Source organism: Anabrus simplex, chromosome 3, assembly GCF_040414725.1.
Source record: "Anabrus simplex isolate iqAnaSimp1 chromosome 3, ASM4041472v1, whole genome shotgun sequence".
Classification (NCBI taxonomy): domain Eukaryota; kingdom Metazoa; phylum Arthropoda; class Insecta; order Orthoptera; family Tettigoniidae; genus Anabrus; species Anabrus simplex.
In genome coordinates, this window is record NC_090267.1 from 159234471 (window position 1) to 159260889 (window position 26419).

General features: G+C 40.4%; 1 protein-coding gene across 3 annotated transcripts in view; it reads left to right on the plus strand.

Annotated features, from left to right (window-relative positions):
• The window catches only part of RASSF8 (ras association domain-containing protein 8), a 280866-nt gene that overhangs the window by 52360 nt on the left and 202087 nt on the right, over window positions 1-26419 (plus strand). For all 3 annotated transcript variants that reach the window (XM_067142793.2, XM_067142794.2, XM_067142795.2), the window contains exon 2: window positions 18222-18332. In XM_067142793.2, coding sequence (XP_066998894.1) covers window positions 18222-18332 — 111 coding nt within the window. The remainder of the gene's footprint in view (window positions 1-18221; window positions 18333-26419) is intronic.

The following is a 26419-nucleotide window of genomic DNA, read 5'->3' on the forward strand; positions in this document are numbered from 1 at the left end:
CTATCTGTGTTAGTGTGACGTAAAGCCAGTAGCATTTAAAGATAAAAATTTCATTGTTCCGTATTGAAAGTATGAACATTAAAAATTAAATAATTGGAAAAGAGGTTCAACCTATTCAATACATAAAAGAAAGGAATGTAGTGATTACATTCTTATTTAATAGTGATTAGAAATGGGACCGGTTTCGACCCTAGTCCAGGTCATCATCAGCCGTTCAAATTTAAAAAACAAGAAAAACAATGCATATGAAAAAGAATAAGTGAACTCTGGATCGGTATAAGATGAAATATAAATTGATGATGGGGGTAGAAGTTGTGAGTCACTTGAAATAAAACAGTTAGTAATATTATGAAAGGTAGTACGGCACACGCAATGATAAGTAAAGTCTCTCAATGTTTATGAATAGTGGAGAACGGTCAAATGGGTCAGTTTTTACACTCTGTCAGGTACAAAGTCACAACACTATCAAACAACATATGAAGATCCATAAATATTTTGAAGTCGCAGACGAATAGATTTATAGAAGCAAACTGCCAGCTCTCGGTGATCAGCGCGGCACATCCAAGGTCATGCGCTGTGGTCTCGAACGCCAAAATAGAATGGAGAATATCCTGAAGGTCCAGTATTTGCCTCGATTGCGGGAAGTTAAGTACGTATATATAGAAATATACAACGCAATTCAGTATAATTGAATGAGTAATTGTGCTCCTGCTGAGTTCTTGGAAAACAGTTGACTTGAAAAAACAATTGTAAAGAGAAAAAAATGTAGTAAAAAGCGCAATATCGGAAAACAAATGAAAACATATATGAACAGTGCGCTATTTTTTAAATTGAAAAAATTTAGGTCATGATTGAAGTAGTCGAAGTTGGCGCAAGACAAGAGTTAAAATTTGAATGAGGAGAACCGAAATGAAGGTAGTGGTTTCTTTTTTTTTTTTTTTAATAAGAATGTAATCACTACATTCCTTTCTTTTATGTATTGAATAGGTTGAACCTCTTTTTCAATTATTTAATTTTTAACGTTCATACTTTCAATACGGAACAATGAAATTTTTATCTTTAAATGCACAAGCTAACCAAGCTAAACAAAAAGCCTTCTCTTACATTGGGCCTTAAGATCAAGATCGCTAAATTAGGAAAAGACATCGACTTCCTGAAACAATGCATATCCTACAATCTTACCCCCAAATTTCTTCAAAGTTGTACCAGAAAAAACATTTCTGCTCCTCACATGTTAAAAACCCAAAGAATAACCAACAAAATTTGGTTAAAAAACGAAATCCGTTTCTTATACAAGAAAAAATCATTTTTAAACAACAGATTATACGAAACACATCTAGAAATTGCTAATCTTCTCCCGAGTGTACAATGGAACCTCTTCCTAACTCAAGTAGACAATAAATTATTTCATGTACTGTCAATTAAACAACAAACCCTAGAGAAAAAAACTCAAAATTCTTAAGAACAACTCTTCTTCACATAAATTTTAGTTTAAGAACCTCAACACACCCTCCAGAACTATTGAACAATTCCATCCTCCCATTGTAAATCTATCTAAAACAACTCTGAGTGATGTTGAAAACTCAATTCTTTCGAAGGGCCTCAAACACAATTGGCCCAATCTCAACACTTTCAATGCAGCCACCAATTTAATTATTGAATCTGAAATAGCCATTAACAAAATGCCAATAGATGAACGAGATGAAATCAGATATGAAGTAAAAAGAAAACTCGAAAAAATCTTCATTAACAATAACAAAAACATTTCTCTTAATAATAATAATAATAATAATAATAATAATAATAATAATAATAATTTAATTAATGATAATAAAATCATTTCAGATCTTAAAAAGAAAATCAATGACAATAATCTCATTATCACCAAATCTGATAAAGGCAACACTACTGTCATAATGGAAAAAACTGACTACTTAGATAAAACCAAATTTTTTTTTCAGTGACCCTTCCTTTTCTATAGTAAAAAAAGACCCAACCACAAAAATCCAACGCCTACTCAAACATACTTTAAAAAAACACTTCCTTTCTCCTCACAGATCAAGAAAAAAATTAAATTAATAAACATGAACCCAGGACTACCCACTGCCAAAGCTCTCCCTAAAATTCACAAAACTAACATTCCCATCCGTCCTATTATCAATTACAGACCCAGTCCCCTATACAACACTTCTAAATTCATCCAAGCATTTTTACTAAAGAATTATCGATTTTTATCCAACAAATCTATCAAAAACACTTCTGATCTAATCAACAAATTAAAGAATTTTGAAATCCAACCAACTTTCTCTCTCCATTCTTTTGACATTGTAAACATGTACCCTAGTATTCCAATTTCAAAATTATTCCCCATTATAAACAACAACCTAAACAAATTCAGTAACCTAAGTATACTTGAAATTCAAGACTTCATGTCTATTTTAAAATTAGTTCTCAACAATAATTATTTTACCTTTGACAACACCATTTATCAACAAGATGGCTTGGCTATGGGCTCACCAGCCTCTGGCATTCTTGCTGAAATTTACCTCGACTTCTTAGAAAACACAAAAATTAATAATAATAATAATAATAATTTCTCCAACATCCTCTTTTGGGCCAGATATGTCGACGACACATTAGCAATCTTAAATGAAGAATCAACCAACGCAGCCTCTACACTTCTTCATCTCAACAACTTAGACTCTAACATTAAATTCACCCTCGAATCAGAACACAACCAAACTCTTAATTTTCTAGACCTAACTATCACTAGATATCCTTCTTCTTTATCTTACAAAATTTTCAGAAAACCAACCCAAACAGCAACCACAATACGACAAGATTCTTCGCACCCTCAAGCTCATAAACGTGCTACTTATAACAGCTTAATTTTTCGTGCCTTCAACACCCCTATGTCCAAAAAAGATTTAAATAACGAATTAAACACCATCCGCAACATCGCTAAATTCAATGGCTTTAACAACTCCTTCATAAACCGCATCATCAAAAAATTCAAACACCGTCTAAAAACCACTTTATCTAAAGACACAATAAAACCAACTGCTTTTTCCACCTTCACTTTCACTCAGGATGCTTATAAAATAACTAATACTTTTAAAAAACATAACATGAAAATTTCTTTTAGAACTAACAATAGAAATCTTGATATCTTACACAACTCTAAATCTCTAAATAAATCTAATGCTTTTTCTAAATCTGGTGTATACAGATTCAAATGCAACGACTGTAATTCCTCCTACGTCGGACAAACTGGCCGCAACTTCAATATCAGGTACTCTGAACATGTCAACGCCATTAAATACAACAGATTCTTTGCCATAGGACAGCACATACAAGACTCAAAGCATAGTTTCACCAGTATTGAAAATGACATGAAAATACTTAAGATCATTAACAAAGGCCCCCTTTTAAACATAACTGAAAATTGCTTTATCCACCTTGACTAGTACTTCAACCCTAATTTCAATTTAAACGACATTTCTGAAAAACCCAACATCCTTTTCGACTTCGTAATTCTTATTCTCAAAAATTCCAAATTCCAAAACCCCAATTCTATTTTCCATGCCTTACAAAGTTCCCACCCACATTTTCTACCTCCAATAACCCACCCTCCTAACCCACCCTAAACTACCCCTCTTTCATTTCCCCATCTTATCCTTCTTCAACACCATTTATCTTCAATTTCCTTTATTCTTCTCTTATTTCACTATCACTCTTCCTCTACCGGTATTAATTTTATTCTTAAAAAAAAAAAAGAAACCACTACCTTCATTTCGGTTCTCCTCATTCAAATTTTAACTCTTGTCTTGCGCCAACTTCGACTACTTCAATCATAACCTAAATTTTTTCAATTTAAAAAATAGCGCACTGTTCATATATGTTTTCATTTGTTTTCTGATATTGAGCTTTTTACTACATTTTTTTCTCTTTACAATTGTTTTTTCAAGTCAACTTTTTTCCAAGAACTCAGCAGGAGCACAATTACTCATTCAATTATACTGAATTGCGTTGTATATTGCTATATATACGTACTTAACTTCCCGCAACCGAGGCAAATACTGGACCTTCAGGATATTCTCCATTCTACTTTGGCGTTCGAGACCACAGCGCATAACCTTGGATGTGCCACGCTGATCACCGAGAGCTGGCAGTTTGCTTCTATAAATCTATTCGTCTGCGACTTCAAAATATTTATGGATCTTCATATGTTGTTCGATAGTGTTGTGACTTTGTACCTGACAGAGTGTAAAAACTGACCCATTTGACCGTTCTCCACTATTCATAAACATTGAGAGACTTTACTTATCATTGCGTGTGCCGTACTACCTTTCATAATATTACTAACTGTTTTATTTCAAGTGACTCACAACTTCTACCCCCATTATCAATTTATATTTCATCTTATACCGATCCAGAGTTCACTTATTCTTTTTCATATGCATTGTTTTTCTTGTTTTTTTATGTTTTGAACGGCTGACGATGACCTGGACTAGGGTCGAAACCGGTCCTATTTCTAATCACTATTAAATAAGAATGTAATCACTACATTCCTTTCTTTTATGTATTGAATAGGTTGAACCTCTTTTTCAATTATTTAATTTTTAGCGTTTAAAGCCAGTAGCAAACAAAAATCTTGAATAATGGTATTATAACCCCCTTTTTCCAATCCTTGGGCACTTGTTTCTCTCCCCATTGACAATCAAGTATTCTATGAAGGTCGATCAAATATAAACAGGATTTTTGTTCCTAAACATCAACAGTTGGTAGGACTGGGCGAGAGCATCAGAAATCGCAGAATAAGTCAAAATCAGTTATGGGAGCTGTCAAGCAATAATCACAAATGACCTACAGTTCCGTAAAGTGTGTTCCAGATGGGTCCCTCACCTTTTGACCGAAAATCTGAAATTGAGACGTTTTGGGGGGTCTGGCAGAGGCTTACAGCAAGGTTTGCGGAAGAAGGTGATGCATATTTTAGTCGGATCGTCACCTGCGACGAAACACGGATCCACCACTACACTCTCAAATCCAAACAAGCCAGTAAAGTGTGGCAGAGGAAAGGGGAAGCAGCACTGGTGAAAGCCAAGACTCGACTGTCAGCTGGCAAGGTTCTTGTAACTGTTTTTTTTCGTTCGGCGAGGCATTTTGCTGATTGATTTTTAGCATGAGCAATGCACAATCAATGCTGCTTATTACTGGCGAACAAGGCGAGGGTTGCATATCGCCACTAAAGACGAGATCAACCGATTCGACAGGTCATCCTCCTCCACGACAATGTGCAGCCCCATACTGCAGCTCTGACTTTCTCCAAGCTACAAGAAATTCACTGGACTACACTTGATCATCCTCCTTACAGCCCAGACTTATCGCCCCGCGATTTCCATTTGTTCGGACCACTGAAAGAAGCTCTAGGGGGGCAACGATTTGAAGTTGACGATAGTGTGGAAGACTTCTTGTGCAACTGGCAGGTGACCCGACCCTGTCTTTTTACGATGAAGGCATCAAAAAGCTGCTCATATGCTGGGACAAATGGGTTTCCAAAGCAGGAAACTACAGTATGTGGAAAAATAAATTGTAATTGCCTTGTGTTTTTGAATAAATTAATTAAAATAAGAAATAAAATCCTTTTTATATTTGATCTCCCCTCGTATTAAACTGCTGGAGTCCTGCTGGACCTGCAGCCCTGGGATCGTTTCTATGGCTACTTCTTCTATTCCCGTAGTGTTTCCCCATCTTCACCTTTTTTTAACTGCCCCTTTCATCTCTGTCATTCTAATGTCTGATTCCTTCTGTGTTACTTCTATTCCTGCTGTCTGGATATCTTCTCCATATGCCTGGTTTCTCACTTTCAGCAGTTCACTGAAATATTATTTCTGTCTGTTCATTATCTCTTCTGGTCTTGTAGTATTACTCCTTTATTCTTCACAAAACCTGTGTTAAGAGTTTCATTCTTATAGTTTCTTATAATTCCAAATAATTTTTCCCCACAGTTCAAATCTTCCTTTACTTCCTGGGTGAATGTTTCCGAACTTTTCTTCTTCGGCTACTACTATTTTGGAATCTCTTTTCACTTGTATGTATCTTGCTCTATCTCTTTAATCTTTTATGTTTTCCATTCCTTCCAAGTTTTCTTCTTTTCTTTTCCTTTACTTTATCTTTCACTCTATCATTCCACCATGCTATCTCTTTCTCTCTTACCTTTCCTGATCTTCTGCCACATGTTTTTTCAGCACACCTTGCAAATGCACTCTTAAAATTATTCCATTCCTATTCAGCATGACTAATATCTGCCCTTGATACCGGTTTCTGTTATTCTTTCCTAAACTTTTCATGAACCTCCTTTTCCTTCAATCTCCACTGTCTAATTTTTCTCTCTCTTTTTTTATGTAGTTTTGTGACCTTGCCTACTTTCACCTTTGCTATTACTGCTCTATGGTCAGCCCCAAAGGCTTCCGCGGGTATCGCTATAACATTTATAAGATCTTTGCAATGTCCTTTTTTCCACTAATATGTAATCAGGCAATGGTTTCTTTCTTCTGTCTCTCCATCCATACCTGGTAATCTTTTGGCTATTTTTCTTCCTGAACCATGTGTTTCCTATTATTAGTTGGCTCATCTGGCAAAAGTCCATTGACATCCCCTTCTTGATTCTTGTTGCCATATCCATATGACCCCAGAATGTCTCCTCTTCCCAGTCTCTCTTCCCTCTTGTGCATTCAGACCTCGCATTATAATTACTTCCTTAGCTGCCTCTGTGGATGAGTGTTTGCCTCCGGATCCCAAGGTACGAAGGTTATGCCTATGCCGAAAGTTTTTAGCAGCGCGTACTCTGTAATTCTGAGGACAGTGGGATTATTTTCATTTGAAAGAGCGATGTTTTTCAACTTTGGAACATGCACGCGCAAGCCCTCCTAGCGGTAGTTCCTCCACAGCGAGGGAAGAAAGCACAGGCAGTGCTGAGTCGGGCATCATGCAAGAAGGATCTGTCACACCGCGTTTTCGAGCAGTGATTTTTTATGATTATAAAAAGAAATTAAGTGCCAAAGAATGCCATTCTTCTTTGCTGCGCGTTTTTGATAAGGCTGCCTCTTCTAGAACCACAGTTGGAAATTGGTTTTGCGAGTTTTCGAGGGGTCGGCAGTCAATTGAAGATGAACCTCGTCCCGGTCGCCCAGCAACAGCTGTGACTCAAGAGAACATGATGCTGTGAGGGAAATGATTAAAGCAGATCCACATTTTGTGACATTGAGGGGACCTTAAATATTGGGTCAAGAGCAGCGCAGACCATCGTTCACGATTATTTAGGCCTTACCAAGAGATATGGCCGTTGGGTGCCACATTCCCTGACAGAAAGCCAAAAGGAGGAGAGAGTGGACTGGTGTCATTTCATGCTAGAAAAATTCAATGGAGGGCAGTCCGAAGACACCTACAATATCGTCAGAGGTGATGAAACATGGGTCTACCATTATGACCCTGAAACGAAGAGACAATCTTCTGTGTGGTGCTTTCCAGGGAAGGAACCACCCACAAAAGTTTGACGAAGTGGGAGCTCCGGAAAGAAGATGGTGGCAACTTTTTTTTTTTTTTAACGAAAATGGGGCATCTCATCTCTGTGACCTTGGACACACGTCGTACAGTCAATGCTGAATGGTATGTGAATGACTGTCTTTCCAAAGTCCTAGCTACTTGGAGGTCACAGCACCCAAAGTCCAAGAGTGAGCACGTTTTGCTGCATCACGGCAATGCATCTGCACACAGGGCTGCCAGAACAATGGACTTTTTGGAAAGGGAAAAAGTGCGAGTGTTATCTCATCCCCCCTATTCACCTGACCTGGCCCCATGTGACTTCTTTCTGTTCCCTAAGACCAAGGAAAAAATATGTGGGCAGCAGTTTTCGTCAGATGAAGAGGCCATTGCAGCCTACGAGAGTGCACTAAGTGACATCCCGAAAGAAGCTTGGACTGAAACGTTTTCTAAGTGGTTTCAGAGAATGAAAAAATGTATACATGCTAATGGAGAGTATTTTGAGAAGTTGTAATTGTTGTTTCACAAATACAAATTTTTTCTCACGCTCTGCTAAAAACTTTCGGCATAGCCCTCGTAGCAAGTTCAAACTGTGCAAAGGAAGTAAGATTTTTGAAGGGTAGTAAAAAGTCCATTTGACATGTCTTACAATACCGGCATGTAAAAGATATCTGGTGACACATTTGGTGTTTACTCAACAAAATTGTTTAAAACTCAGCCATAGACGCACAATAGAGATTCGGTTTACTCTGCCATCTAGTCGGCCTAGAGTAAAACAGAAGATCAAAATTGATGAACAGACAGCTAGATGGCATCAAATTAAAATGTCTGCACATGGTAACTGAGGCCATACGATTATTATTCTTATTATTATTGCTATTATTATTGTTATTGTACCGGGAGGTACACCTCCACTCCGCTAATTTAAAATGTGCGCCAGTTGAAACTCCTCTGCTGGAGGAAGTCTGAACTTTATCTACGCTATTAATTCTCTACTTTCTCTGAAGATGTCACCACATGGAAAACTTTGAGTTTTTGAACTGTGTCATTTGTGATGTGTTTTTGTTTCGCTTGAAGTAAGAAGTGTGAACTTTCTCTTCTAGAGGACACTACTGAAGATCAACAATAGTGCAACCTAGTGCGAAGTCAAAGAACTATTTTGTTGGAGAAATTTTTATTTCAAATGTTTGTCTTTGCTAAAAATTTTTTCAGTTATTGTTTAAGTTGGCTGTATACCCCTCTCTTTCCCCTTGTTTTGCATTTAACCAATCCCGAATTTCTTTTAGTAATTTCCGACCAATCCGATGTATCTTCCCCCAACTTGGATATGTTTCTGTACCCGAGCCAATAAAAAGTTTGTGGGAGGGTGTTTTCATTCCCCTAACGCCTAGAACCTTCCGCGAGAGGATATAAACTGCTGATTTTAGGGTCTCCGGGCCACTTCTGTTCCATCTTTCAGTGTATAAAGTACATAGCAGGAGGCGGGAAGCGCCTCTTTCCTCGGCAGCGGTCATCAATAAGGTAATGGCCGATTAATAAATTCTTTCTTTGCTAGCTCAGCAGTTTAACTCTCGGGGCGGGTGCGAAGCGTTCCTCCATGTAACCTTTTCCTAAAATGTAACGATCTTTTCTTCTATTCTCTTTTAAGCTGCATATTGGGATAGAGAGTGCTAACCCTCTCGAGCTCCCACTCACATTGTCTTGAGGTGAACTTATTTTCTCAACCTATTCTTCGTTAATGTAAAACAAATTGCTCTTTTCTAAAGTCACCTCGGTAGTATGGGATTAGCCCTTGCATTAGTGGCCTAGAGCCAGATTAGGTTTTTTTAAAACAAGTGTATTAGGAGTGCAAGTTCGCCTCCTCTCAAATTGTTATTTTAGAGGTCATGTAATTGCCCATTTTTATTTAATAGACCTCAGTAGGTTGGGTATTTTACCCCTGTGTCTATGTCCAGTGAGGACAACTTGAAGGTGGAGTTTGGTTTAAATTTTGAGAGCGAGTGGCTCTTTTGAAAATTGAGTGTTGTATGCCTCGTGGAGGCTTTTCTGTGTAATTTGGAGCAAGGGCTCCTAGGTATGAATGGGGTTTTCTGCCCCTCTGTTAAAACTCGTGTTTGGGGTAAAACTGAGCTGATTGCCCAAGCAGTGTAAAATCTGGGCGCGAAGCCCAATCCCTGTAAATATTGTAACTACCCTTTTTGATTTGCTACTTTGTACCTGCCATGCTTGTTATTTCTTTGTTTTTGAAAAGAAAATATAACCTTGTTAAATTTTAAATTAATTTTGCTTTCGTAGCTGGAGACCTATTCACACCCGCACCTTCTTTCACCTCTACCTACCACGGAAAGCTCCGTAACAAGTGGTAGCAGAGCGTGGTTGAATGGGTCTCAATTTAGCCCCTTTTGACGGCTAAACATTGTTTGTTCCGAACTCTTAACTATTTTCCCAGTTGCTGGAATTTTTTGAGTTTTTCAAAATTGTTCTGAACAATGCCCGGCCCTCGCGATGTTCTCCATCTTAACTATTTGCGCAAGGAGGAGTTGATCTATGAATTGACTATTAGAAATGTACAGTCTGGAGGCACGGTTGCAGTAGACACAAACAAGCTTAGAGAGTCCCTAGATTTGCCCATTTCCATCCCCAATTTGGGAGAGAAAGAAATTGACGACTCTCTTTCCACGATCACGGAGAATATTACTGGGCTAGCTTCTGTAGTTAGTTTTTTTGATGAAAATGATCCTTCTCCTAATCAAATTAAGCGTGTGCAAGCTAGGCTATATCATTTTTCGAATAGGGTTAACGATCTGTTGTCTCTAAAGTTGAATGACGTTCAGAAGAAGGAAGCTAGTACGCTGCTTGAAAATATGTCTGAATTATCTAGCAAGGTCACTCAATTGTTAACAGGGGAGGTTCCTCCCAAAAGCGATCTACCCACCACAGTGAATGCAGGTAGTGAGGAAGCGCCTCCCAAGGGAGAAGTTAATAGGATAACCGTTGCTGCTCAAACTATCCCTGCCCCATTGGACAACGAATCTGAACGTCGTGCATCATTGAGTAACATCCGTTCTGAATTAACTTCCTTGCCATTGAAACCTTTACCTACTATGTCACCCGGGTTTAGCAGCTTGCCTCATCCATTGGCAATGTTGCTCAGAGGTATTTCTAAGTTTTCCGTTAATACCACCAGTGATGTAATTTCTTTTTTAAGATTTCTAGTTGAATTTCAGGATCATGCCCTTGTGTTTTCTCTTTCTCCATGTCAAATTTTGCAAATTATCTATCCGTATGCTATTGGTATTCTCTCAGATAAAATCGTAAGAGCCATTGCCGAGCAATCATCTATTGAGGATTTCCATGCCCATTTGCTAGCTAACTTCATCCCGGCTAGGGCCAGGTCCTCCCTTATTCAGAAGTACTATTACCGTGTACAACGCTTGGATGAAAACTTGGCTGATTTCATACAGGACATTAAGTTTTATACTAGGGTGTTTGCTCTTCATTTCCCTGAGGATCAGATTGTACAAGCTATTGTGGAAGGGATTTCACCACCCTACAGGTCATATTTGTGTTTCGCGGCGTGCCCGCAAACTTTCTCTGAACTTGAAGCATTGGCCGTCTCAGCGGAAGGAGTTAGATACGCCGATTCTTTGCGTGTCGCGAAAGAACCCCCGCCTTCCTTTAGTAATACTCGGCCTCCACCTCGCCGACCAGTCAATCCCCGTAAATGTTATGCTTGCGGGTCGCCTGACCATCTGCGCAACAAGTGTCCACTGATCAAGTCAAGTGGGACAAGGAATGGAGCCGGGTCATCACAAGGCTGTTTTAAATGTGGAGCTTTCTCACATATCGCCAAGAATTGTCCCAATTCGAATAGCACCCCCTCCTGCTCAACTTCTGGTGCAAATTCCACCTATGCCAATAATAAAAAGTGACTAGTGGCTTCGGCTGAGTCGACTAATCCATCTTCCCGAGACTCAGCCCCGGGTAAACAGGTTGTAAATTCAGGGACCGAGCAATTTTCAAATTCATCTTTTGAAGGTCCCAAAGAGTGTCTTAGGATTGCGGCGGATTCCCCCGCACCGGTCCCTTTTCTCAAAATTGAGTTAAATAACGAGCCTATAACAGCTCTCTTAGATTCAGGTAGTGTTTGTTCTATTATTTCGGCTGATTGGTATTCAAAATTGAAATCTGTTTGTAAGCTTCCTAAGTATTGTTTGTCGGCGATCCAATACGTTTCGGCTAATTCCTCTCCATTAGAAATTCTCGGTTCCTTATATGTCAAAATTCGTATTTTTCAATTCACATGGAAAGTTAAATTGTTTGTGGCCAAGCATTTGTCTTGCCCTATTATATTGGGAGCGGACTTTATTTCTCACACTGGTCTTGTGCTCGATCTTCAGAGTAGGTCTTGCACTTTCAAATTTGCCTCTAATTGTAATATCCCTCTATTAAAGTGTAATTCTGCATCATGTTCTTCTATTTCGCCTACCCAGGATGAGATGTTGTTAGACCTTAGGCATCTACCTGAGGAGCAGGCTGATAGTATTCGCAAATTGTGTCAGTCGTTTCCCGAGGTGTTCTCTGATACTCTTGGTGTTACTGACCTTATTGAATACAAAATTGAGGTCACGGATTCGATTCCTGTCCGTTTTCCACCTTATAGGCTATCTCCACCTAAAATGAAGGCTCTAAAAGAAATCATCGATCAGATGTTGAAGGACGGTATTATTAGGCCCTCTAAGTCAGCGTATTCTTCGCCTATTTTTTTAGTCCCGAAACCCCAAAGAGGCTTCAGGCCTGTCATTGATTACAGGGCTCTCAATCGGAAGGTGGTGTTACAATCTGTGCCCCTTCCCGACCTTCATTCTTGTTTTTCATGGTTTCGTAAGGCCAAGTTCTTTACTATCTTGGACTTGAATCAGGCCTATAATCAAATTCCCCTGGCCGAAGAGTCTAAACATCTTACAGCGTTTGCCACGGACTGGAATTTATATGAATACAACCGCGTGCCTTTCGGGCTCCCCACGGGAGCAGCTGTACTCACTAGGCTACTAGATAGGGTCTTCTCCGACATCAAATTTGAGTACTTATATCACTACTTGGACGATGTCGTCGTATTTTCAGAGACTTTTGAAGAACATCTAGATCATCTGCGAGAAGTTCTCGATCGCCTTCGTAAGGCTGGGTTAACTGTTAAGTTGTCCAAGGTTGCCTTTGCTAAGCCCTCTATGTCTTTCCTAGGGCATATTGTGTCACCGGATGGTGTAGCAGTCGATCATTCTAGAACACAGGCCATCCGTGATTTTAAACCTCCCAAAGACATTAAAGGTATCGCCAGGTTCATTGGTATGGTGAATTTCTTCAGGAAGTTTATTCCTAACTTCGCTAATAGAGCGGCGCCCTTAAACCTTCTTCGTAGGAAAGGCATCAAATTCGAGTGGGGACCTTCTCAACAAGCCGCTTTTGAAGACCTTAAATTAGCTCTTTGTAATGCCCCTGTACTTGCTATGCCTGATTTCTCGAAGAAATTCATTGTCCAAACCGACGCATCGTCGTCAGCGGTAGCTGCAGTCCTTCTTCAAGAGACTGAACTAGGGAGGCGCCCCATCGCCTATGCGTCTAGGACATTGTCGGCTCAAGAAGCCAAGTATTCCATCTATGAGCTCGAAGGTTTGGCAGTCTTATTCGCCTTAGAGAAGTTCCGTCTCTATATGGAACATGTCAAATTCGACCTGGAGACAGATAATCAAGCCTTAAGGTGGGTCTTAGGTAGGCCGCGTCGTACTGGTCGTATAGCCCGCTGGGCCATCCGTATTTCTGCCTTCCAGTTTGATGTTAGACATATCAGAGGTACCGAAAATGTTGTTGCTGATGGACTCAGCCGTATGTTTTCTAACGACGTCGAGACCCACGAACCGGTCGACAGTTCATCACCTTCCGAGTCCATACTATCTAAGGTTAATGCCATCCTAACAGATGCTCCCATGCTCTTTAGGGATATCGAGAAATACCAACGTGAAGATCCGACGCTGGCTCCGATAATGGAAACCCTTTCTTCTGGGGAACATGTTGTCCCTTATGTTCTGAGGAATGGTGTTCTATGTTGCCCTTCGAGGCATGATAAGATGATGAAAGTTGTTGTTCCAGCGGTTCTTGTACCTATGATCTTCAAGTATTATCATGAGACCCCATTGGGAGGGCATCTTGGTATCTTTAAAACTCGTGAAAAGATTCGTGAAATGTTCATCTGGAAAGGTATGGACGGTGAAATCCGTGAACTAGTAAAGGCTTGTAAATCCTGTTTGCTTAGTAAACCGACCATGTCCACCAAGGTAGGCCTCTTGTCTTCTCAGCAAGCGTCGCGCCCCATGGAACGCCTGTATATTGATTATGTAGGACCATTCCCCCAGTCAAAGGGTAATTCCAACAAGTTCATCCTTGTGTATGTAGATGGTTTTACCAGATTTTCTTGGTTATTTCCGACTAAGCTGGCTACCGCTCAGTCTACCATTACTTGCTTAAATTCTATTTTTGCTTCTTTTGGTCCGTGCCAAGATATTGTATCTGATAATGCTAAGGCTTTTACATCTAACTTATTTCGTAAATTCTGTTTTGACTTATCCATCTCTCATGTAACTACTTCTGCTTATTACCCTCAACCATCTCTGGCTGAACGGGTTAATCGTAATCTCAGGTCCGCACTTATTGCCTATCATCATGAAGATCATTCCAGGTGGGACACGTCCCTGCATTGGTTAGCTTTTGCTTTGAATTCGGCGGTTCATGAATCTCATAAGTTCACTCCAGCTTCCTTGATGTTCAAGTTTGTTCCCAACACGCCGCTCTCTAACCTTTGGTCTCTGAGTGACATTCTACCCGAGACAATAGATCCGGATAATATTAAAGATCTTTGGAAGAAGGCTAAAGCCAATCTTAAGGTATCTCATGAAAAGGTTAGAGAAAAGTATGATCGTGGACGGAGACCCACCACTTTGAAGGTAGGTGACCAGGTGATGGTCAAGAATTTTGTTCCCGCGGGCAAGCTTGCCCCCAGATTTCATGGGCCATGTATCATTCTCGATTTTCTTACGCCGGTTACCTTATTGTTAAGTAATCCAGCCACCGAGAGGATATTTAGGGTTCACCTGTCCCAGGTGAAACCGGTGTAAATTTTGTGTCAACTTGCTTCATATAATTTGATAGGAATATGAAGGTTATATTTTTTTTTTTTGAGTTCCACTCTTAAGGCATTCTGCTCCTTCTATTTTATTTTATATGTAAGCATTTCTGTAAAACCTCCCCCGATTTGTTAAACTGCCATCCTGTCCTTGCCACGGCCATTAACACGCTCCCGTCTCCTGCTCCACTACACACAGTGGCTGGCTTAGATGAAATGCCATGGATATCTGCACGCCGCTGGCCCCTCAATCTCTCTACATGCCTGTGCCCTCAAAAGAAACATGATGGTCCAACACAATTCTGCCGCCTAGCTTAAATGTTTCAGTGCCCCCGCTGCCGCGCGGCGCTGTGCCGCGGCTGGGTTCGAGGACGGGCCCCCTCGGCCCCAGCGAGGACGACATGTGCACGGCGAGCCGGAGCTCTCCTCCCGGCCTAGGCTGATGTGCGGCGCACGTCCTGCTACTTGCCCGCAGCCTGTATTCCTTCACCGCGGGCGCGGCGTGTTTCAACACCACTGCTCCCCTCATAGTGCGGGCGAGCGGTATCTCAGGGTACTTGAGGGGTCCGAGCGGCCTCCTTTGGACGCAAGCTGCAACGGCCGGTCTGGCCATCCAACTTCATCAACATCAACTACTTGGACAGTTACTATAAGCAATGACTACACTCGGGAATTCAACAGCAATATTTGGTGGACATTGCAAAATTTTTCATCACTTTTAAGTATTAAAAGTTTATCCTCAGAATTCTACTTCTACAAACTTAAAAACTATTCTTCATCTGCGACAACAAATTTTGAAACTAAATCAAACCAAATTAAGAAAATCTTATAAATTATTTTGGCAATTAATCTCCATATCTACATCAAAACTTGGACCTTGTTTTCAAACAATTTCATGTGTCACCCCGGGAGGAACTTTTGGGGGGGGAGGTCTGTACCGGGAGGTACACCTCCACTCCGCTAATTTAAAATGTGCGCCAGTTGAAACTCCTCTGCTGGAGGAAGTCTGAACTTTATCTACGCTATTAATTCTCTACTTTCTCTGAAGATGTCACCACATGGAAAACTTTGAGTTTTTGAACTGTGTCATTTGTGATGTGTTTTTGTTTCGCTTGAAGTAAGAAGTGTGAACTTTCTCTTCTAGAGGACACTACTGAAGATCAACAATAGTGCAACCTAGTGCGAAGTCAAAGAACTATTTTGTTGGAGAAATTTTTATTTCAAATGTTTGTCTTTGCTAAAAATTTTTTCAGTTATTGTTTAAGTTGGCTGTATACCCCTCTCTTTCCCCTTGTTTTGCATTTAACCAATCCCGAATTTCTTTTAGTAATTTCCGACCAATCCGATGTATCTTCCCCCAACTTGGACATGTTTCTGTACCCGAGCCAATAAAAAGTTTGTGGGAGGGTGTTTTCATTCCCCTAACGCCTAGAACCTTCCGCGAGAGGATATAAACTGCTGATTTTAGGGTCTCCGGGCCACTTCTGTTCCATCTTTCAGTGTATAAAGTACATAGCAGGAGGCGGGAAGCGCCTCTTTCCTCGGCAGCGGTCATCAATAAGGTAATGGCCGATTAATAAATTCTTTCTTTGCTAGCTCAGCAGTTTAACTCTCGGGGCGGGTGCGAAGCGTTCCTCCATGTAACCTTTTCCTAAAATGTAACGATCTTTTCTTCTATTCTCTTTTAAGCTGCATATTGGGATAGAGAGTGCTAACCCTCTCGAGCTCCCACTCACATTGTCTTGAGGTGAACTTATTTTCTCAACCTATTCTTCGTTAATGTAAAACAAATTGCTCTTTTCTAAAGTCACCTCGGTAGTATGGGATTAGCCCTTGCATTAGTGGCCTAGAGCCAGATTAGGTTTTTTTAAAACAAGTGTATTAGGAGTGCAAGTTCGCCTCCTCTCAAATTGTTATTTTAGAGGTCATGTAATTGCCCATTTTTATTTAATAGACCTCAGTAGGTTGGGTATTTTACCCCTGTGTCTATGTCCAGTGAGGACAACTTGAAGGTGGAGTTTGGTTTAAATTTTGAGAGCGAGTGGCTCTTTTGAAAATTGAGTGTTGTATGCCTCGTGGAGGCTTTTCTGTGTAATTTGGAGCAAGGGCTCCTAGGTATGAATGGGGTTTTCTGCCCCTCTGTTAAAACTCGTGTTTGGGGTAAAACAGAGCTGATTGCCCAAGCAGTGTAAAATCTGGGCGCGAAGCCCAATCCCTGTAAATATTGTAACTACCCTTTTTGATTTGCTACTTTGTACCTGCCATGCTTGTTATTTCTTTGTTTTTGAAAAGAAAATATAACCTTGTTAAATTTTAAATTAATTTTGCTTTCGTAGCTGGAGACCTATTCACACCCGCACCTTCTTTCACCTCTACCTACCACGGAAAGCTCCGTAACAGTTATTATTATTATTTCCTTGTTTACAGTGTATTTCTCCCTTTCTTTATTTCCAGTTGGAGCATGTACTTCGAACAGATCTTGTTTTCCTGTCTCAAACTGTATTTTTGCTATGATCATTCTGTCATTGATCTTTATCACCACACATTCCAGGACATCATCTCTAATGATCATTCCTACTCCGTTTACTCCATCATGTCCTTCACTGTAAAACAGCCTGTACCCTTCCTTCAGTTTTTGTTCCCCTCTTCCTCTCCATTTTGTTTCACTAAAATCAAGGATGTCTATGTCCTTCTCTTTCATGAACTCTGTCAGCTCTTCGGTCTTGTCCGTCAGGGTTAAGATATTGATGGTCCTGATTTGGATATATAGTGATACTGGTTGTTCACCTCTCACAGCTCCCCCAGTACCTGAAGAACTGCGCATACCTGCAGGCGATGCTCTTAACATTTTCTGAGGCCACACCATATATGCACTCATTTTAGGCTTTTATTACGATGGGTTCACCACTCCCAAGGGCATTTTGGAGCTGCTGTCAGCAGGTGATGAGGCCACTCTTAACATTGTGTACAGACACTTTTGCTGCCGCTCCTAACTTGGGGACAGACACTGCTTGATGGGTTCTACTGTCATTTCCTACACTGAGGGGACCATCACCTCACCTAAGAGAACTCAACCGCCTGAAGCCGTCTGTCCTCTTAGGAGGTCGAGTTATTCCTTGATGCTCGACACTCGGCTCAGAGTCGCTGGCTGTACCGCAGTGGACTGGACCGGTCAGACAATGTGTTCACCGATAATTATTTTTCTTGGTAGTTACTGCAGGCTACAGAAGTAGTTCTGTTGTATCTCTAGAAGATATTAATTTTGATGAGATTAATACTGCAATGTACAGAAAGCATGTTCATTTTTTATGTAGAATTGCTCATCCTGATATAACTGATGTGTGTGTGACCCCTTAAAGTACCAGTAATTAATGACTCTTTAACTGTTAATCTTGGCCTTTTGTATCCTTCATTTGTTTAAATATTGAGAGCCATTATTAACTGTAACAAAATATGTAACTGAATGAAGTAATATTCTATTTATTGTGTTGTTTTTTCTTAGGATGTTGTATATGCCTTGGCACATGCTACGGGAAAAACTGGACGTTTTACACTGATTGAGCGCTGGAGGAACAATGAAAGACTTTTGGCTCCAAATGAACATCCCCTCAGGGTAAGATTGTATTTACTATTAAAGTATCCAATTTTTCTGATAATATACACAGTTATTTTGAGTTTAATAGCTAAATTGGACATGCTGGCTTTATAGGCCTATTATTAGTTTGAAATCTTGATATTAGGTTTGCATGGTTTACAGTCTTTTCCTCTTCCCTTTTTTTGTAGTCCTTCATTTTCATTAGCCAGTATTCCCATTCTTGTTGGGATGGGACCCCTTCCCTTTTCTCCTCTGATTATTATTAAGAGGGTTAGTCTTGTTGTTTTGCTACTTAAAGCCACATTCATCACCACCAGATAATATTTAGAATACAGTACTGGCAAAATACTGAATTTTAGCTGGATGCTGGTGACCTAGTCAGTTCCCTCGGCTAAGTCAGGGGCCACAGATAAGGCATCCTGCCAGAGTTTATTTGCAATAGGGTGGCCAGTTTCTCTCTGTTCCTCCTATAGTCAAGAGCACATGGACTACCTACCCTAGTGGTGACCACGCCCAATGTTGCCTAATCTTGAGTATTTTCCTATTGTCACTATTTTTCTGCACTGGTTTATGTAACTGTACATGCCTACATATTTTGCCTTCATTTATTATTTAGTCAATCATACACTTTTCAATAGGACTGAAGTCATGTAAAAATCATACTTTTATGTTCTTAAGTAATGCTGAAGGTAGGAAGAAGTTTTCTTAAATGACTAACTCTGGTTTTTTAAGAACACAAGGCTTTTCATTTATATTGAGGTATTGTTATTTATTTCTTTCTTTCCTTCTTTCTTCCTTTCTTTCTTTACTTATATGTCTTTAATGCCGGGAGTGTCTGAGGACATGTTTGGTGCAGGTCTTTCTATTTGTCACCCATGAACAAACTCTGCATTTGCATGTGGGATGATAATAATGAGGTAGGGAGAATATCAAATTCGCTGTTGGCACATAACCTACTGCAGTGTAGCCTGAGCAAGCGACAAGTGCAGACGTGCTGGGAGGAGCATGCTGGTAGTGTGAGAAAGAAGTGCTGGAGGGGAGTGCAAGAGTGAAGTGAAGAGTGTAGGGAAGATGATTGGTGTTGAACAATACAGGGCCGTTATAAGAAGATGGCAGGGGAGAAAGAGGAAAGAAGAAGTGAAAAGTGGAGGAAAAAAGATGGAAATGGGAATGAAGGTGGAGATGATGCTGAGAGCAGTGGTGATTTTAGTATTACTATGAATTGGGGGTGTTGAATTGAACCCCGGGCCGATTTCCAGTGGAAGCATGGGCTGGGAAGAAGTGGAAGTAATTAGGAAGGTGGTAAAAGAGGTGGTAGAAGAAATTGGCCAGGTTGAGCAAATAAAAATTATGATGCAGGAGCAATCAAAGGAGCAGGAGGATATAAAGAAATGGCTACAGGAAAAAGCAGATGATACAACAGCAAAAGAGAGAAATAATGGGGAAGAAATTGCAGTTCTAAGAGAGAGAATCAGAAGTTTAGAAAAGGAGGTGGACAGATTGAAGAGAGACTGTAGCCTACGGCCAGGAGAGGAGGAAGAAATGTTTATGCAGGAAGAAGGGGTAGAAACGAAGATAGAGACTATATATAAAGTTGTGGAAATCATACGAAATAAGATGATTAATTTTAGTGAGGCGGACATTGATTACGTGAAAAGAGTAAGAAGAGCGAAGGGTAACAGACCAATAAAAGTTCAACCTATATCTACCCTAATGTCGGAGATAATATTAAGAAACTCGAGCAACCTTCAAGGAAAACAAATCTGGATTAGGAGAGACTTGGGAAGAGAAGGTAGAGAAAATCTGAGGATACTGTGAAATGTCTCTACTGAGGAAACATCAGGGAAGAGCAAGGTCGCAGGGTTGAAGGCTCATCTAAATGGGCAGCAGCTGGTTGTTTCCAACGGAAAATGGAAGAGATTTTGGACCGTAGCAGATCTGAAAGCCATGGATGAAGAGCTCAAGAATGAAGAGGGACTAGGTTTAAAGGAAGATGGAAGGAAGGTTGCTGTTCAAGAGGAGCAAAGGATAGAGGTAAGAACGGAAACTAACGAAGAGGCAAGTGCGAGAGGTAGTATGGGGCTAAGTCAAAGGGATTAGGAGGGGTGGTGAGTGAGGCCCAAGAAAAGCCTATTGCAGAGCCCAGGAGAGATGGGTATAATAAAGAAGGAAGTGGATTGAGGGATGACAGGGAGAGGAAAAGCAATTTGATGAAGGGGAGTAGAAGCGTAAAAGATTTGTGGGGGAAGGAAAGCAAGGGTACAGAGGAAAAAGATAGGAAAGATTGCCAGAAATGGTCAAATTATGAAGGGAGGGAGATAGAAAAGGAGAGGGCGATGGTGACATGGAGTAAAAATAAAGAAAATAATGGGGAAGATAGAGAAAGTAAGTTATAACGAGAGTTGAAGGCAGGATTTGTAAATATTAAAAGTTTACTAAGTAAAATGAGTAATACTGAGGTGATAAAGGTGAAAATCAATAAAGAAAAAAGTATTAAAGGGCGATCGCCAGGGGGAATAGTGGTGCTGATCAAAGAAGAGATCAAGGAACTAGTAGGAGAAGTTGAGTTTAAATTGAAAGAAGTTGTCTGGTTGAGATTGAACTTCGGGAGGGAAAAGGGTAGAGAAAGAAAGGTATGTATAGCATATGTGTACTGTTACCCCAGGGGATCTCCATATGCTAACGATTTCTTCGAGGAGCTACTTTTAGAAACCAGTATTAAAATGGGGAAGTACGAAGAGGACGGAGTGATATTACTTGGTGACTGGAATGCTAGAATAGGGGAACAAAGCCCAATGCTTAGCAAAGAAGATGAGACAGTCAGAAGGGTAGAAAGGATAAGGATTAAATAGCTATGGAGGAAGGCACCCGGAATTTTGTGAGGCAGGAAAATTCTATATTCCAAATGGTTTTTGGGAGGGGGACCGAGAAGGTAAATTGTCATGCATTATGGCACAAGGGGGAAGTGCGATTGACTTAGTGATGTGTACGGAAGATATGCTGGAAAAAATAGTAAGGATGGAGATCGAAGATTGGATCAAATCACACCACGTGCCGGTAGGGGTGTGGCTTGAAAGAAGTGGAGAAGAAGAAAGGGAGGGAGTCAAAATAAGGGTAGGAGAGCGGGGTAAGAAATATAATAAATACAGATGGGCAGAGAATTCGCAAAGAGAATTTGAGGGCCTTATGAAGAATGAGATAGAATTAATCAGATGCAGTTGGGAAGGAAAATAATATCGACAGAGCCTTGGACCTAATTGAATACCCTATAAGGAGGGTGGCAAGGCTAGAGCAAGAACAAAAAAGAAGTAACCGTAGAGGTAGTGGATGGTACAATAAGGAATGCGAGGTATTGAGGTGTGCAGTAATGAAGGCCTTGAAAAAAATATAGATTAAGTGAAGGTAAGGATGAAAAAAACTTTCTGTAGATTAAGAAAGGAGTGTAAAAGGAAAATCGCAGAGAGGAAAAAGGCATGGTCAATGGATCAAGTGGAGTTAATTAATAAAGAATGCAGGTTAAATCGGGGGGAGAGAGTATGGGAAAGAATAAATAAAATTAATAAAGGAGGGAATAGAAGGTCCGAGCTAGGATTGATTATAACCAGTGGGTGATATACTTTAGTGGTTTATTAGGGGGAAAGGACTGTTGGAAGTTGGAAGAGGGGTCAAGGAGTGCAGGGAGAAACCTAGAGGTCAGTATATATGAACTCGACAAAGATATTGCCATAGAGGAAGTCCAGGATGTGTTAGACAAACTAAGATGAGGGAGGGAATAACAAAATTGTTTAACAGGATATTCAGTGGTGGTAAAATACCCAGTCGCCATAAGACCTATCTGTGACGGTGCAACGTTAAACAAATGGCAAAAAAAGAAAAAAAATACTCAGAGTGGGAAGGCGGAATCATCTGCCCAATATACAAAAAAGAAAGGCAACAAAAACTTGCCGGGCAACTACCGAGGGATAATGCTACTTGACTCACTGAGTAAGATTTGTACAGGGGTTTTAGCAAATATGTCAACCACCTGGGCAGAAAAAAATTCAATAATATCAATGCTTCAGGGAGGTTTTCGAAAAGGAAGGACTACAGATAACATCATGACGGTGATGATGATAATAGAGAAATACTTAAGTAGGGAAAAAGGCTGTATGTACTTGGCCGCCATAGATTTTGAAAAAGCATTTGATACGGTCAGTAAGGAGGCACTGTTTGATAAATTAGGCAGGTTGGGAGTCTCTAGGAGGATGATATGGGCGATCAAGGCGATACACCAAAAGGTATATTGTTGTATCAAGATAGAAAAAATGTAATTGGTGAGCCTGTAGATCAGGGCCTCTCAAACGCCCAAACTCTCACGCGTGCAGAGCGAGGTGCATAGGCTCTGTGCACTGTGCATCGGTACGCTTCGCCTCAACTCGGCTTGACTCGGATGGTGTAGTGTGCTGAGAGCGACGAAGCGTTTGGTGGTAGACGACGTGTTTATCAGTGAAATAGATAAGCGCACGACAACAACATAATAATGGAGCAACCTGTTTCGAAGAAAGCAAAGACTTCCGAAAGTCCATTTCAATCGAACTGGGAACTTTCGTATTTTTGTTTGTTTGCTTGTTTGTCGTGACGATAACGCCAAATGCTTAATCTGTGGGACGATAATTACGTGCGTAAGAAAATCGTCTATTGAAAGACACTACAACAGACTACATTCGGAAAATTATTGTGAAATCATAGGAGACGTCAGAGAGAAAGAATTAAGGAAGTTGAAACAGCTTGAAGAAGAGCATTCTATATCCACAAATGAGGTTTGTTCCAGTAGTGTAGCATTTTCATTTTGGTTACGGTTTCTGCATTTTTTAAAATTATGTTTACATTCCTCTCAAACATGTCTGTGTATTTCTAATTCACTTTTTACATTTTTTAAATAACACTGGTAACCTTGTCCCATACAACTGTGCGTCTCCGCTCACCACACGTAAACATTTCGCAGTGGGGGAGAAACAGCAGTGAAGCTGAGGAACGCGGAGACAGGTCGAACGGGGTGACAGGTGTAGGGAGAGAGGAGTGGGGGGCCTGCACTCTGGTCAACCAAGCGAAGTCGTCTTTTGCACCGTGCACAGTGCATGCACCACGCGCATGCACCCTGAGAGGCCCTGCTGTAGATTGTAAGATCAGGTTGAAACAAGGATGTAAACTTTTGCCATTGTTATTTCTGTTATTTATGAATGATATCTTGGAAGGGCACGGGGGAACATGGGCAGTATCGATAGTACAGCAGTTAGAGATCTCAGGAATGATATTTGCAGCTGACGGAGTTCGCGGGGAAGTGGGCTTTAAAAATTAACAGTAATAAGTCGAAGGTGATAACTATTCAGAAGGAAAGGAGGAGAAATAAGGAGAGGAATTGGATACTACAGGGGGAAGTAGATAAGAGAGCAAAATGGAGAGATGTCGCAGCACTATCTACGGTCAAAATATTAGTGGGAAAATTTCCGGGGATAGATTATAAGATTCTGAGATTAGTATTAAGGACATTAGTGTTAAGCAGAGCATTATATGGGGCTGAATTATGGGGACTCAATTGGAAAAAGGATACATTAAACCAAATTATTTATAAATTTAGCAAGGTTATTATGGGCCTAACTCAGTGTACAGCGAATATGGGAGCGTTGCTATTATGCAGAGAATACATAGAGTGCGTCAGAAGAGTGTTGAACTACTAGATGAGACTGAAACGGGGGAAGGTGGCACAGTGGTACAGGAGGCATGTAAACAACAACAAAAATATATGTATATGTATATATGTATATGTATATTGAATATTGGCTGGCAAAATTCAAAAACTATCTTGAAAATGTAGGAATGGGTTATCTGGTTTGAGACATGGAAAGGGAAAGGAAGCAGAAGTCAGAGAGCGCTGATAGCTAGATTAAAGGATATACAATGGCAAAGATGGTTGGAGGAATGTAGGAAAAGAGCTTCTCTGAGTTTATTTTTTGAGGTAGACCAGGTCTCCAATATTAGCATAAGATTTGGAGATAGGAGGTGGAGAAGGGGTTTAACTTGGTGACTCTTGGGGTTACACAAGAATAAGGGATGGACCAGGAGGAAAGACAATACACTGTGCATTCTATGTGGGAACAGGTCGGATGACTTCCCCTTAGTAGGAAAGTATGTAGAGACAGGGAAGCGAAGGAAAAAGTTCCTAAGTGATAAACAAAAAGAAATGTGTAGAATTGGTGATAAACTAAAAATTATTGCATGGATCTCCAAAGAATGGAACATCAAGGGTAATCTTAATTTATTCTTAAGTGCTGTGAAGAAACTATGTGAAAGAAAAGTGAGATCAGCATGTGGTGGTGAAGTAAGAAATGAGTATGTAAACACACAAGTGGGAAGGAATTTTAAATGGTAATGAGGACGGTCCTGAGACAGCAGGAAAGTCAGTGCGCTCAGCGGAAAGTGTGATGTTGTCAGAGTTTGCTAGGAATGGTATCGTAGTACCAGACTAGCCAACTCAGGCAAGGAAAATGTGGGTCAATGCCAGGTGTCGCTTGCAGTAGCCGTTCGCCTTAGTTTAGCTTTACCTCTACATGTTACTTAACCTAAGCAGGATGCGTAACATTTCTTAGTCTTCTGGTTAGCACCAGATTCCTACACACGGTGATCATTGCATGGTAGGCCCACTATTCCTATTACAGTTTATTGTTTTATCAATCGCTAGGCTCCTTCCAGCAGTTATCACTACAGGAGGGGGCTATAATCTTTATTATTACAAATTCTTGTTATTATCGTGAGTAGCCTCACGATTCTATGGCAATCACCGAATATAGCAGGCTTTACCAGGCAGTGATCACAGCATGGAGGGTCCACTATACTTATCATAGCTTGTTCATTACTTATAACTGTAGATTAGATTTATTCCCAGAACTAACGGCTCTCCGGAAGTTAGTTGACCGTGGGCCATTTGTTTCCAAATACTATATTGCTTTGTTTAATCAAATTATTATTTTGTCATTGTTCTTAAGCAGGGGAGTTTATACATTCTTTATTTGCTTAGGCTATTATGGATGTGAACACTATTGGGTGAAGGCCTGTAAGGTTTGGTAAATCCTACTAACATAATCTACTCCTGTCGAATAACACCAAGCGGTCTGCTCATGGCTTAACATCCCCATCACAAATCACCATCACCAGCGACATATGCCCTCATTCCATATGAACACTGGAGAGGTTTGGAATTGAATCCAGACTTTTGACATGCAATCTAGTGATTAGAAATTATATACCACAACCTCTCCAACCCTGCCTGCCAACATTCTGATGGTGAAATCGTTTTCCTCCAGTGGTACTCAAACTGGCTAACCATGGTGTCAGACCTTATAGACTTGATGCCTTAATGTTCATGGCCACCAGTGGTCTATTGAAGTATGGTATGATGCTTTTGTGTACTATCTGCATCTCACGAGAAGTCGCGGCACTGTGTAGGTATGGCATGAGTAACAGATACTACACTAAGCTACAAACATTAGTCATGATAAACAGTGCGAGCTTTCTGAAAGAGATGTGTGTTCATTATTAAAAAACTCCTCATAATGCAGTGCTTACAGTAAAATTTACGGTTTGAAACTTCACAGCCGCACCTTAGTTCACAATAATCACCACGGACAGAATCAATGTTTTTTGACAGGCCTTGAGACCTGAGATTGGCACATGCGCGTAGCCATTCTTACCCTCCGCACCCCTTACCCTGCATGCACACAACTTCTCGTCAGATGACCCTAGTAAATTGGTGATCATCTTGAATACGTATTAACCTTTCAAGTGGTACATTACTTTTGAGTAGCTACTAACACAGTGGCACATTTTCCAAAAGTATATCATGAGATACAGTTGTGTAGTATAGTATTTTTATCAGGTTCAAAAAGTACATAATGTGTATCAAGCTGTCAAAAATGATCATGGTACAAAGGGCAAGGCATCTGTCTTGCTGAGGAAAGCAACGGGAACTTACGGAGAGATACTTTTAATTGGTCAGGTATTTTCATCAGGTTTAAAAAACAGGGCTCACTTTCAAGCTATTAAAATGATTACAGTGCCAAGGGCATGGA